General features: G+C 33.4%; 1 protein-coding gene across 2 annotated transcripts in view; it reads left to right on the forward strand.

The window, feature by feature from the left end:
- Positions 1 to 15,460, forward strand: part of unc-13 — a 110,030-nt gene that overhangs the window by 7,543 nt on the left and 87,027 nt on the right. For both annotated transcript variants that reach the window (XM_065364265.1, XM_065364266.1), the window contains exons 4-6: positions 6,903 to 7,005; positions 7,250 to 7,367; positions 7,490 to 7,613. In XM_065364265.1, coding sequence (XP_065220337.1) covers positions 6,903 to 7,005; positions 7,250 to 7,367; positions 7,490 to 7,613 — 345 coding nt within the window. The remainder of the gene's footprint in view (positions 1 to 6,902; positions 7,006 to 7,249; positions 7,368 to 7,489; positions 7,614 to 15,460) is intronic.

The following is a 15,460-nucleotide window of genomic DNA, read 5'->3' on the forward strand; positions in this document are numbered from 1 at the left end:
GAACAACAAATTTCTCAACTTTACTTTGAGACACATATCCACTCCCTCATTAGTATTTTTTCATTCATAATAACTTGCGAAATATTTTTTGCCATTTTTCTTGCTTTTGGCAAAATAAATTTTAAAAATCAAATCAATGAGAAATTGGTCAACATTTTTTTTTAAATTTAAATTTTGATGTCAGAATCCCTCCAAATAATCCCTCACATTGAAAAAAATCTCGCTGTTTCCCGAGTAATTTTGCTCCCTTCGTGCGAAGCCGCCGCCCCCCCCCCCCTCAGTTCGAAATTCCAAATACGTAATTTTTTTGAGATATAATAACCTCTGATCTCTTGAACAATGTTAAATTAGTTTAACGAATTTCTCCTCTCCACCACCCCCTCCTCATTTTTATCTTAGAAATTGAAAAATTTTTGAATTTTTAAAAACTTCTTTTATTTACATATTTTTTTAATTTTTTCAATTTTAAGGAGCTCTGTGCAAGGAGATCTCGGGCAGAAATTGAGTTTTTAAAAAAAATTTCTTCGACTCATTTTCTGTTGTGTATATTTTTTTGATTTTTTTTTTGTGGGGGGGGGGCTTTTTTCAGGAGGACCAACGCTGTTTAGAAAACTGTTATGACTTTTTTTTCTTTAAAGGTGGGGAATTAAAAGAGTTCTATTGCAAAAATAACATTTTTTAAATTTATTGATAGCATTTTTTAAAAATAGGTAAGTAGTGATTTTTTCAACTTTGAGAGACTTCTGATGTCGATTTTTTGGATTCCGTGGAAGATTTAAAAAATATAATATAATTTTTCTTGTAAAATACAATAAATATTTAGGACCATCCTGTAGTCTAAAAACCCATTTAAATAAGCCCATGTGAGGTCAGAATTATTCACCTTACTTACATGAATTTTCAAGTTTTAGTGTCAGAAAAATTAGGGAGACCATAATTTGTACGTATATTCTGATTTATGATTCAAAAAAGGCGTCGTTGGTCAAAAATCACCATAAATGACACGTCTGTATCAAAAAATTCCTGCTAAATAGATTTTTGGTGAACAAAATCAATTCTTTCTCAGTTTTTCAAATTTTCTCAACCAGTTGAGCAAAGAAAATGAAAGTTCTGTCAGATCGTTTCGAGATGTCTACTTACTCTTAGTTTTTGTGCTATGCCCTATATTTCGTTTTATAAATTGGAAAGTGCGAAACAACCCCCCCCCCACCTTCTCACAAATTTGTAACTTTTCAAAAGTTTACAAAGCAGAAAAAAATTCCAGCCGCCTCGTATCTCTCTTCTCTCCGATCGATCACCACCACTTGAAAATTTCACTGCGAAACAATTTTTTTAATGGTTTGTCTGGAAAAAATTCAGTACGTAATTGCGATACATCTTCTACAAACCTTGAAACAATTATCTACCTAGTAATTCGTAATCAGAAAATTTCGTACCCTACTTTTTCTTCTGTTGAAATATTTGCACTACGATAGTTAATTTTGCAAAGATTCTGCGAACACTAAAACCAGCTTTTTAATTTGGTAAATTTTTATCTCGTCTCGTTACGCTACGAGTTAAGTTTTAAGATCATCTATATAACCCTACGAGAGAAAAAAAACTCTTTCATTTCTTTTGTTATGCTAAGAAACTTCTCGAGTTTTTTTCTTTTGGTCGACTTTTACAATTTAGCAGCCGGTTTGTAAACAGCTAAGGCTGCGTTTATTACCAAGTTTTAATTGAACAAGTGTGTTGTACCTCTATACCTATTCGCGTTTGAACAGATGTTAACATTTTTTAAAACGACGCGCATTCGTTTTGCGAACTACGAGTACGAGGTGTAGGTACCAGAGAAAATAGCATTTTAAGATTTATTTCGACGAAATTTATACCGCACCGGGTCGTCCTTCGTCTACTTTGTTGAAATTTATTCAAATTATTTTTCCGCAATACCTACCGACTACCGAGCGTCTAAAGTCGAATAAATTATACGACCACTTGAGTAGCTTAAAACTCGCGTTATTCTATGATTGGCGGTGAATGAACTATATCATTTAAGAAAAACTTGACCCTTTGAATAATTTAACGTTTTGTTTCGAGTGGACAAATTTTACATCAAGTACGCCTTCTACACTAAAATGTGAGCTACCCCTTTTACCGAGTGAGTATACAGGGTGAAGTTTGCACGAAAACAGCTTAAACTACCTACTCGTACTTCATTATTGGTAAAATATACTATACCGAATTGAATTCGAGTCCTCGAGTCTGTAAATTTCCTTTTTAGCGTTATTAATCGCTGGTCGATGGAGAAAATGAAATAACTTATGTATACCTTGCCTTATACGTTTTACTGATATTCCAGATCGTTCACCTTTTTCGATTTGAAATTTTTGGCTTGGTGTCGATTGTAAATTACCTATAAGATGAGAAGAGAAGCTGGTGGAAGGAAACAAAATACTTATCCTGAGTTGGAAATGGAAAATACGAGTATTATAGTGATCGTTGTGTGGGTGTTTTTGGAAATTGGAAAGTTATATTGATACTTGTGCTTTCTTGCATTATAGCAATATTCCTAATGTATCAGTGACGAATGGCGAATGTCAGAAAAACGCAACTTCAATTTTTCCACAGTTCTTTAGAGATATTTACCAAGCAGTGCTCCACTTAGCTATTCTGAATCACGAAATAAATACTTTAAAATGGGGAAAAAAATTCAAAATTGAAATATTTATGGAAGATTTTGTCCTAAAATTTTAGGTGCTGAAGTTCACTTTTATTACATTTTTGAAAATTGAAAAAAAAAGTCAAAAAAGCTTTTAATATGGGGAATTTGCCAGCTTTGAAAACTTTTTAGGAAATACTTGATGAAAATTTGGGATCGCTCGTGCAAAATAGATCATTTAAAAAGAAGAACAGTGATATTTCATCCCTTCCATCCAGCTTCATTCGCCTGCAACTTTTTTTTATCGCACTATTTTCGAAAAATTGCTTGAAAATTGATTAAAACTCAATTGAAATTGATTAAAAGTTAATTTCAGCAAAATACTCGTATCGCAGAAGTGAGTCAGATGATGAAAAAATTGCGAAAAGTAATGAAAAATAAATCAAATTGTACCCAAATAAAATCTCATCTGTGTAAGAATTACATGAAGTATCGAAATGACTGCAAATTGGCGTTAAAATTACCATAAATTGTTTTAAAAAATGACAATTTAGCGAAATTTCACAAAAATTGCCTTTCGATATGTTAATGCCACGAAAATACTCGAAGGTGAATACAAGCTGATGTGAAATTGAGAAATTCTGGAAAAAGTGATAGAAAAATTTATAAAATATTATCAATATCAAGTCGAAAAATGGTCTAAAACATCGAAAATATGTCAATCTACGCAGACAAATTGGGCTCATTTTACTCAAAATTTTATGATTTGCAAAGGTATTACATGTAAATATGCCAACAAAAAGTCCAAGGAAGAAAATATGCAAATAGTTGAGGGTATTCTACATATCGTTTTTCAAATCACTCAATTGTTTTTATGGCATTTTGATCGGTTTAAAATTTTTCTTTTTTTTACTTTCTGCGTCTTCCTTTTTTATTTGTTTGTTTATTATTTTTTTTTCAAAATAGTAGGTATGGAATTCCTTGAAAGAAGAGTTTCAAAATCGTTTACCTATCCATTTTTAAGGAAATTGATTCCAGGCTTTATTTTTTGAATTCTCTGTTGTACAGGGAGTCCAAAAGTTCTTCCTTTTCTGCTTAATTGTTAAATAATTATTCCATACTTCGTTTTTATCTTCTCGTTCAAAATTTTAAAATCACCTACCTGATACCTGTTGGTTGGTCACTGTGCCATGTACAGCTACAAGACTAGAGGCACGGGTCATTTTATGCTGTTACATTAATGAAAGGAGGTTGGATTTTTGGAAAAAGGAGAGTAAGACTGAAGGGTTATGAGCTATTTTAGGTAGAGTTTTAGGGAGGTTGAGTGAGTTTCTTAAATTGGTATGATCTTGACAGGTGAGTAAGATGTGGGAGATAGTGAGTTGGACTTTGCATGTAGAGCATATTGGAGGGGATTCTTTTTTGAACAGATGAGAGTGGGTGAGGAGGGTATGGATGGCTTGTATGTACACGGCATAAGGCAACAGCCTGCTTCCTGGGTAAATCTTGAATATTGGTGGTGTGGCTTTGGCTGGGAATTAACTGTGAACATATGGCTTCTATCTCATCAGACACTGGAACACGTATTTCTGGTAGGTACCAGAGCTAGAACCGGGACAGAGTAGTACCCGGGTATAGTCGTTACCATATTGGGTTGAAGCAAATACCAAATATACCCAGTTACTGGTTTGATGAAGATAAGCCCGGGACCAGTAGTATCCTGTCCTGGGTCGGCCTTTGATGAAACGGAACGCTATGTATTCGCCTTCTTATCAGCTATTGTGTGTGTAGTCAAAGTCTATGTGTTACTTGCATGATAAGAAATGAATGAATGCATCGTACCACTAGCACCCATTTGTATGCATGACGTAATACACTACCTGGGATACTCAGTTGGTGAAAATCAAACCAAATATAAGTACGGTATTGTACTTGGTTAAAGCGGATACCCGGTAGTACTCGGTCCTGGATTCACCTGACCCAGGACCGGGCATATTCGTTATTTGGACCGGTTCGAGCTCTGGTAGGTACAGGTGAAATCCTTAGTGACTGCTTTGCTGCTAAGTCTGCTTTTTCATTTCCCAAAATTCTCAAGTGAGCTGGAATCCAGGCTATGGTAACATCTATGTCACATTGGAGAGATGAGATTTCTGAGGGAATTGGATGTTATTTAGATTTAGATCTTAGTTGAGAGATGGAATTTAGTGAATCTGTGAAGATCACAACTTTGTCGAGTCTGCTCTCAATTGCCATGTTTAAAGATGTAAGGATAGCATATAGTTCACATGAAAGAATACTGAATAAGCATGGAAGTGGGAATCACAAAACCTCACAATCACTAGCAGCCGAACAGCCACAGTGATCCATGGATTTCGACCCATCAGTGTAAAACGAAATGAAATCATTATACTGAGCAATAAAGTTATTGATGATTTGGAGTATTTAGTGGAGTGTGTTCAAGTAATGATGTATCAAATGAGAGAATATTATTATTAGTTTTTGTAGGATTTTCTGGATACAATGGTGGAAGAGGATAATTATAGCTGAATGGCGTTTAGAATGGGAGAGGCTTTATGGAGATATGAGTCATAAGCATGGGAGATTTGGATCAATTTTTGAGTCTATGGTGAGAGGGAGACTGTCAACAGTTTTAAGGTGAATGAAAAATTTTGAAAGGATGAGTTTTGATCATATAGAGGGGAGGCTTTCAGATGCTTCCTGATATCCTGATATAATAAGTGCATGGAGTGTTCTGAGGGCTCCAGTTGCCAGTCGCAGAGCTGTGTTGTGAATAGTGTTCAGTGATTTTTGAGTGTTGACTGTTTAGCTGATGAGTACGTTGGCAACCCATAATCACATTTTGATGGAATCAGAGCTCTATAAATTCTGAGAAGAGATTGAGTGTCTGCTCCATATGTTGTACTAGATAGTTTTCGTTTTCTCAATAGGTTTATTCTATTGTTACATGCCTGTTTTAGATGGTTGATGTGGTTTCTCCAGTTTAGTTTGTTATCAAAGCATAGGTCAAGATAATATGTGATTTGGCCTTTGCAAGGTAGTGGAGTATCCTTTCTCTGTTTTCATTTTTTTTTTTTTTTATTGGTGATGAAGAATTTAAAGAAAAGAAAAATGTTGGTCAATTGTACAAAAGCTTTTCAAGAAATCTCATCTCAAATTTCTGCATTTGTCTTGCTTTTTTGTATTGTCTTGCATATTTTTACAAACTTCAAAATTTATAGGTCTATTGTGCCCTTCTTGTAGAGATGAGAAAATGTTTCTAAAAGATTACCAGCCTATAAAAAACCACAATTTATCAAACATAAGTGTACTATACTCACTCGAAATATGAACGGTCAAAAAGTTGATCTCATAAATTTTGAAAGTGAGTTCTTGAAAAATTCCAAAATTAATTCCTAAATAATGTTTTTTATAAATTCAAAAATTTGAGAAAAAAAGTCGGGCGTTTTTAGGTTTTATGTAAACTTAGATGCTGAATTTTTGATTGGAGTGTAAAAGTTCTCAATTTTTGAAATTATTACTTCGATTTTGCTCTGGCAAATTTTAGAATAGATGATGAAAAATACTGAAAAAAAATTCCCGAAAATGAAGTATAAGTATTTTCAGTTTTAGTCGAAGCTCAGTTACTGATAATAAGTTCCTTCATTACAAGATTTTTTTTCAAAGAGTGTAATTTAGGTACCACTTGTAATGGGAAATTGTCCAATTTCAACTCACTGCATTTTTCCTGGTTTGAATTTTCAAATAAAGAAAGCGAATTTTCTCAAACTTTCGCGAAATTATTTTGACCGAAACGAATCACCATCATATTCATGAGTGAAGAAAGCTCTCATCAGTTTCTCAATTTTCTTATCTATTCTCAAACTCCGTGAAAACTTTTCAAAATTACAAGCTGTGCTTGAATGTTTGAAAATTTATAGTTTTCTTAAAAAAAAAAAAAAAATGCGGGGAGGTAGAGGAAAAATCCATCAGCGCGAGTGAATTTTAATTACAAATTGTATTTCGTATCTTATTTTGACCATTACTTATTGATACGAGCACTTACTATGATAGTAATGTCAATTGACACCTCACGGTCGACAACTCATTGCCCTTTTTGAAAAAAAAAAAAAATCGTAACATTTCATCGCTCATCAACTTTATAATTAATGCTATTTTTTCCTGTCTCATCTTACTAATATACCTAACTATCTACTTAAACATCGTAGTAATTTGAAACTTTGTTGCGTGGTAATTATTTCAGCGAGCCAATACTGCACTTACGTTACTTTGACTTTGGATCGATGTAGGACTACAACGGTTGCTGTAAAAGGGCATAATCCGCATTGGGAGCAAGATTACCTATTGTAAGTACCTCTGTCTACAATAATTAAACGAGAAAACTTCGTTTGAAGTTGATTATCGCGTATATATTTACGTGCTGCTGTAATAAGTGTGCACGCGTCGCTCGTATAAAATAAACTTCTCTCTATCATTGGTGGCTTTGCCAACACAGAGAGAATCACCTTGTACGATGACTTTTTCAAAAAAAAAAAAATTACGTACAACTAAGTAACTAAACGTGTGAGGTAATTTTTCGGTTGATTACAGCGAAACGCAGAATACCAGCAGAGGTTTATTAATCGAGGTATGGAAACAAGATGAATATCTGCATACTCCCATAGGATGTTACTGGTTACCTTTGAATATGGTCCGATATTCGAACGAGGTTCGTTAAAATTTCAAATAAACGTTACAAAAACGATGCACTTGGAGCAAAATCGTCAACTTGGTTGTTGCCGATGAATTTGAAATTTAATCATCTCGTACGTCATTTTTTTTTCCTCGCAGCATACAACCGGATTATGGGCGTCCTTAGGAAGTGAGCTGTACATCGAAGACGGAGTAATCGTAAAATCAGTGAATTCTACGGGTCATTTTTTATTATACGATGCCAGATTCGAAGATCCAGATGGTAAGTAAAAGAACCGAACTGGGTTTTCGATACTTTGCTATATAGCGAAACACGCACCCCCGTCTTCTTCGCCAACCAAATAAACCAAATTCATGAATTATTTATTAGCTAAGTCGACTTTAATCAAACAAGAAATTCTCGGTTAAATTGTACTCGTACTCTACACCGCTGCATTTGTTCGTTCTAAATGCTGCTTCTTTTTTTGCTATTTTTCGTACACGAGCTGAAACGTCGCTTCGTCCTCGCTCGCGCTCGTCTCCGGTCTCGGTATTAAAGTATTTTCCGAAAAGGTGAAAATTTTTATTCGTAAATCGTACGGTGTACCATCTACCAGAATAATGTATATTTCAAATACCTAAATAACCACGTGCAAATGTTCGCCAAAAAGCGAATTCAATTTAGTCAAATATTACTTTTTAATTGCATTCGACGCGATTCGATTTATCTATTTTCCAAATTATCGCTTTCCCTGCCCTACGTTCTTTCTCGATTGATGAAAACCGTTCTGTTTATTCGCAATTTGCCAATTTCTATCTTCTTTTTTTTCGCCCTCATTTTCGATAACGTTTCGTTTCGTTTGATGAACACCTGAGAACGTTTATCGAAAATAAAATTTTACCGGTAGTTTGAAAAATTTATGACGTAGATAGGCGTATATATATTTTTTTGAAATTTACTGCGCGAATGATTTGAGCCAGATTTCTTTTTTTTTCTTTTTTTTTTTGCGAGAACGTGCGTATTCCTATCGTAAATTGCTGCGTATGGAAAAACACAGAGAGAGTATTTTTTTTCAGCAGCGATTTCTGCCCTCTTAAATTACAGTTATTTTTTTCCTTTTGCTGGGGACTTCTGTGTTCTTTTTTATATTTTTTTAGCCTTAAAGTAGTAATTTTTTTCTCCCTGTGTTGTTTTTAGCTGGTACGAAAATTACGTTGCTTTTGTAAGAGTAAGAAGGTATGAAACACACGCGAAAATGATACAAGAATCTGCGAACCTTTCGTACCCGTTAATCATCGCGATTTATTTGCCAAATTTTAATGTTTTTTTTACCTTGTGCGATGATTTTTTTTTTTGGTGCGAGGCTTTTCCATCGAATGTGTGCCATGCTTTAAATTTGGGTTGAATGCGTGTTCGAGAAAATATGAGAAATGTTGTACGAATAAATGCCGATGTTGGCATTTGAAGGGGCAAGAGTTGTAAAATTTTTAATTTAGGGATGATTCTAGAAGAATTACCCAACAGGGATAGTATAAAAAATTGATTTGAAATTTGAATGGATTATGAGGATGAAATTTGTTAATGTAAAATGAAATGTAAATTTATGATCCTGTAAAATTTTCTTTGTGAGATTTTTCTGTGTGAAAAATTTTTAACCACTTTTGGTTCTAATAATGAAAATGGACAAAACGAGTATTTTACATTTTCAAGTAAAATTTTTCAATCGTTATGACAATTCCTAAAACAGTAGCCAAGAAAAAAATATTTATCATTTTTTAATTGAAATTTACCTGAATTCAGATCGATTCAAGTTTCTTATACTCGTACACAAAATCAAATCAAAGAGTTTCATTCGAAATTTTCTTTATCATAGCTCCTTCAATTTAGATTGAAATATAGGTACATTTTTCGAATTTTTCAGCTATCTAAATCTCAAGGATAAAACTATCTTTTAAAGCCTCAAAATTGTGTGCGAAATTTTGTTGGAAAATTTTTAAAATTTTTCCAGTTGGAGAACTTTTTGAAAAATCTGGGAGATTGTTCGAATATTGATATTTCCAAGCAATTGAGACCATATTTTTTTGCAAATTTTGAAGAATGCGAATTAAATTTTTTTTTTTTGTGTTTTTTTCCCACTTTTCCAAGAGTTGAAGAGTTCAGCAATTATTAATTTTTGATTCTTCTCATCTGATGGAACTGAAATCATAGAAAAATTAAGTGTAAATATTTGATCATGATTTCATAGAAACCCTGAAAAAAGGAATTAGGAAAGTCATAAAAATTGCTTGTGAGCTTCTCGTGTTACGATGAAATGTTTTTGTGATTTTTTCAAAAATATGAAGGAACCTGAGAAAATTTTCAATCTTTAAATGCTCTTGAAGAGAGCTCCATACCGAACTCTACTAATTTCGTTTAAAAATCACAGCATTCTAAGACCATTGTAGACAAAATAAAATTTCTATGTAATTCAATGCACTCTGCTGAAAGCGAAGAGGCAGAGAAAGGTTCAAAAATCGCTCTGTCGACTTTTCAATAAATCTGTCAAGCTGTAAAAAAATCTCTAAGTTGGATCAAAAAGTCTATTATGTACTAATTTTTTCAAAACAAAAAAAAATGTATGTAAATAGAAATTACGTAATAATTATTAGTAAAATTTAACTTGATGGAAAATTTTTTATTTCCTTTACCTTTTCGATCTGGTGGTCAAATTGCTTTCTTCATCAATTCTAAAAAACATGTACCTAGTTTGTGTACATTTTTAGGACCTAGATCAAAAAAGTATGAAAAAATTTTAAATGCTGCGGTTCCGTTTTTGAGCTTTGGGTAGTTCTTGAAAATCAAAAGGGAAAGACGAAAAAAAGGTTATAAAATCAAAATTTCATTTGACTGAGCTGAAAAGTGTAATTAATTTTGTACTCTGTTTTTGCCTCCCCTCTCACTCCCTTCGATTGATTGGAAACAGTTGGGAACTGTTTTGAGTAGTTTTGAAGCCTCCGGCAGACTTTTTGTAAAATCTGGAACTTTCAAAATACTTCAACCGATTAAATTAGGAGAATGGAATTCAACTTACACACTTATTTGGATACGCTGAGTCGATTAAAAGTAGTTTTAAGCTCTTCTGGAGCCTCCTGATATATTTTTATAAATTGAGGTTTTTCAAAAAAATGACCCAAGATCTGTCTAAAAGAACAGAACTAGAGCACTGTAAACATCTTACTTCGAAAAAAGAGCTGTATAAAGTGAATTTCAGCTTTCTACTTTGATTTATTATATTTTTGTGGAAATTTGAATCCTCAAAAATGTGCTGGAGGTTTCAGAACTGCTCAAAATGGTTCAAAGTTGTATTTTCATCTAGTGGAGGGGGGGGGGTAAAATAGAGTACTTACTATATTTATATTTCTGGCAGCGTTGGATAAAATTTTGATTTTGTAACTTCTTTTTAGACCAAATGTGAGTGTTGAAACTTCTCCAAAAACTCGTCGCTGTTAAGGTATTTTTTGGTGCACTTTTATGTAGCTTTGTTCAGCTCAGCCCAAAAAATGTTCACTCAGTTGGGTTTCTCATATGGTCAAATTTATACTCGTAGTATGACACCTACACATTAAAATGCATAGTTGAGAGTAAAACACTCTGTTAAGTTGATTCGACATTTTGAATTGCTTTTTTGGCAAAAAGACTCGCAAAAACTTCGCTCAGTTCTTTTTTTTTCATCCTTCAAAGCTGCGTTGTGCGAAATACTCGAGTTTAATTAACTGTGGCATTGGCAACACTGTGAAGTTGATGTGAAAGAACGTGAAAGAGATACTGAAAAAAAAGTTTTTCGCTAAAAATTATATTATTTTGAAATTCAATTTCGTCGAGAAGAATTTATAGCAGGGAACGAACCAACCAGGAATTGAGAGTTTTTCCCTGTTCGACGACACGACCTAGAGAAAAAATTCGCTTTTAGAAATAATTGGAGCGTTTGCAGTTGGAAAATGAACGATGTTTTTATTGTGTAGTATTTTTTTTTTTTCGTATTTTGAGAATATTTTTGGAAGCCTCGAGGTCGAGGAAGAAAATTTATCAACGATGGGGGGGGGGAGGTTTCGATACGATTAAGGTATGCGAGAAAATCTTTTCCTGGAAATTAGTTACTTACTGGTGAATTTTTGTAATTGCTCTCGGTGGAAAACTCGTTTTCATAAATGAAGGAGGGGGTATTATTTTGCAAAAATTCATCGAGAATGTTTTTCATGGTTTCACAATAAGAGGTATTCTTAACTTGATAAATAAAAATAATTTTAGTAAATATTGCGTTGTTACGAAAATTTTTCATTATTTTGTTCCACACTGCGATTGAAAATTTGTAATTTTTTTTGCGGAGAAAAAACTCAATTTTAAATTTTTAATGAGACGTTTTTCCACTTTTAATTTTCTTCTGGAGTGTTATTTCTCATCGCGACTCCAATTAATATAAATGTCTTTGGAATCGGTTATAAAATTCGTTATTTTCCCGAAGAAATGAAACATTTGCTAGCAAGTTTTCAAAATGTCAAAAAGTCGAATTGTTTTGAATTTTATTAAAAAGCTTCGAAGTACATTCGACGTCTAGCTTTAGAAATGGATGAAAGTATTTCATTAATTGCGTAAATGTTGTAACTTTAAAGTTGTTTTAAAAGTTTGAAAAATGTCGAAATAGATTGATTGATTGATCGGCGCTTTTTTTTCTCAACTTGAAAAAGTGTTGAATCCAAACTCGAATTAGGTATTTTACATACAGTGTGTCTGAAAAGTCTTCATCTTTTTTTTTTCTTCAATTTTTTAAGGAATGAAAAGTATACGAAATGGTTGTAACATTCTTACGTTTCTGTCAAAGTTTTACCAAAAAAGAAATGGCTGAAAATGAAAATTTTCAAATGATTTCGTGTAATAATAAATGTATTAAGAAAATTTATTGCAAAAAAATTCTACCAAGTGTCAATTTATATGCAGGAATCTCGTTCCCAAGCACTAAAAAAATGCATTTTAATCACAAAACCGACCTTTTATCCATCCAATCCGAATACCTAACTGTACATTTAAAAATCTAATCGTTTTGTCCATTTTTCTTTTTCGTCGTTCTCGAGGGAAGAACTTTGTATAGCACGCGATTAAAATTCGTAAACCTTGGTTAATCCGTTTCAATTTAGGACTATTTTGTTTCGCAGCACCCTACCAGCATTTCGTTTCGTCAACGCCTAATGACGTCATTTTAAATTTAAACTCGAGCATAAATAAAATTGCATCTAAACGACGACACGCGAACGGATTAGTTCCGCGTGAAACGGCATCATCGTCGAATTTACGTGCAATAAAGTCGGCGAAATCCGTCGAAAATAAATTTACCTGTTTTTCTATTCGGGTTTCGAGGCACACGAGAGACGCTCAGCATATCGAAGCCTTTTTATCAACTCGCAGAATTCACTCCTAACTTACCTAGTTCAGTAAAATCACCGCATAACCGGCCCCATGGGGGGAGGAACAGGCAAGGCGGACAATATTAGTAAAATTCGTCTCGTTCGCTACGTACACGCGACACGTTTTTCTCTTATTTTTTTTTATTTTTATTGTTATATTTTCAAAAGAAAAACACACACAAGAGACCTTGAGACCGAGTTGTATGGTACTTTTCACCTTTGGCGTAAAAAAGTGGCATTTTTATGTATTTTTTTCGCGTTTTTCTCGGCTCAAGGTGATGTCAATTTTTTTGTTTAAATGTATTCGAAACATATACGGTTTTTTGCCCCCCTCGTACCCCCTCCCCTCGCGTCTCGGAAAACGGGAAAAAGGACGAAATTAATCCTATACGTTGTGTATAGTATAATTCGAGAGCATCTAGTCGATTATTTTCGAAAGGGGAAAATACACTCGAGTGAACAAGCGTTTTGTTTTTGTCCACTGAAGGGATTATTTTCATATCGAAAATCGTTTGGTATTTAAAGTATTTTAATTTTCCATGTTTGAAAATATGTACGAGTATAGTATCCGACGATCTCGTGACCTTTTAATACGGTGTAGGTATGTGGCACTGAAGGCAGACGCGCTTTTAACCCCCTTCCTGTCTTTATCATGCCTCCAAACGAGGTACTCCGCTCGCTGCTGTGTACTCATTTTACCCTTAAATGATAGCGTTTTTTCCCTCCATTACTTAACTTACGAGCTTTTACGACTTTAAGATTTAGTTTTATCGGTAGCCAAGTTTTAGAAATATGTATTTCGTATCCGATACTGTGAATAGACACGAAATATGTTCCAAGACTTACCATACATATTAAGACTATGCTAAGATAGGAGAAAGGAGTACGTACTCTTGTTGAAAATTTTTCAAAAACATTATGACGAACTTGCGTCGACTCGAGCCTATACGTTCGACTAATGTAATTAGTTTTGATATTCTTTTTGAAAAAACTATCAGGCTATCAACCTACTGGGATTTTTTCTTAATGGTATTTATTTATGTACACACTTTTTAATGAGTTTCGAATAAATAAGAAAAGCTTTTTCTGAGAATTTAAAATAAGTTGGTCTTTTTTTTTATGACAAGACGTTCATTTTGCTCGCTTCTTTTAGACGAAAGTTGTTAACCGGATGTGCTATTTTAATGGTTATTGCTCCGAAGGGTGTTTCGTCATTGGTTATACGTAAACGTATAAACAGCAGGCTAAAAAAAGGTCCGATTTTCACGTACTCGTATTTCTCTATCTCACATGCCATTTCCATGTGATGGAAATGGAAGAACCGACGGACGCGAAAAACGTATTAAAAATGAATGCGTTGAAAGAAAAAGACAAAGGAGGAAGCTCGCCGAAGGGTAATGTGAGGGGTGCATGAGAAGGACGTTACCTGTTGTTTTTTCGACGAATTTTCGACCATTTTTTCACGCTTCGTAAATGTCGAATTGGATGATGAAAATTTTAACGCGTTTTTTTCGTTCGTGTTTTTTTTCCATGTGAACGACTTTTAACGTGATTGGTCCAATTTTACGCTTATTTGTGAAAAAGCTCGAATAGTTTGTATGTACTTGAAGAGGCCATTCTTTTTGTATGTTTTTTTTTTTTTGTTGTTTTCTCAAACGTGAAATTTATTTTAACTTCGGCAACAGATGAAAATGTACAATGTACATGTTTCGATGATCCAGGAAATACATTTTATTATACAGTTGGATGAGATTGACGTCATTTTGAAGATGTTTTGAGGAGATCGTATAAGTGATGTGTTGCATTCGACGAGAATAAACGTGTATTTTTGGTTTTGCGGATGTGTGTAGGTTCGATTTGACGTACATATGTGCGAAAGGTCGTTAACTTATATTTTAACCTTGTTGGAAAATTGTTTCCAAAATGGACGAAATACGAAACGTATCGCGTGTGAAATTTAGACAGGTGTATTGCTTAGTGACAAATTCAGTTTGACAGGTTGGAAAAATTAATTAGCTTTACAGATATGGTATTTTGATGAGTGTTGTTAAGTGCAGAATATATAGAGAAAGGTTGGCGATCCGTTCGGGGAAGTCCTTGCAGTCGAATGTTGAAATGTCAAAAGGAAATCGTGTACTGATCTTTTGGGTCGTTTTATGCAAAGATGAGCCATTTTTGGCCTTGGATTTTTCGATTTTTGAAATTATATTTTGAATAAAATAAAAATAAGACGACATTTTGGTTTTTTTGAAATACTTGTAAGTATTAAGAAAAAAGAAAAACTAATATTGAAAAATAACTTAGATAGGTACATAAAAAGAAAATTGAAATTAAATTTTAAAATGAATGGGGAAAAACGAAAAACAATCCAAAAACATTTTTGAGAGAAAAATGGAAAAAATAATTTTCAATTGCTGGATTTTATTTTTCAATTTTGGATAAATTTTCAAAAATTTTGACTTACTTTCTGTGGAAAAAAATGATTTTATGATGTTTGGGTAGAAAATTGGAAAGATCTTTTCTATTAAAACGGCAAAAAATGTCTTTCACTTGAATTGAGTTGGGATGAAATTTTATGAAATGATAATACTACGGATATAGGAGACCCTTCAAACAAATTTTGAGCCTTGAAGCTGAAAAAAACACATATCAGAAGCATTTTAAAGCACATTTTTCATTATTTTGACGTCC

The sequence above is a fragment of the Planococcus citri genome, chromosome 4 (assembly GCF_950023065.1).
Source record: "Planococcus citri chromosome 4, ihPlaCitr1.1, whole genome shotgun sequence".
NCBI classification, from domain to species: domain Eukaryota; kingdom Metazoa; phylum Arthropoda; class Insecta; order Hemiptera; family Pseudococcidae; genus Planococcus; species Planococcus citri.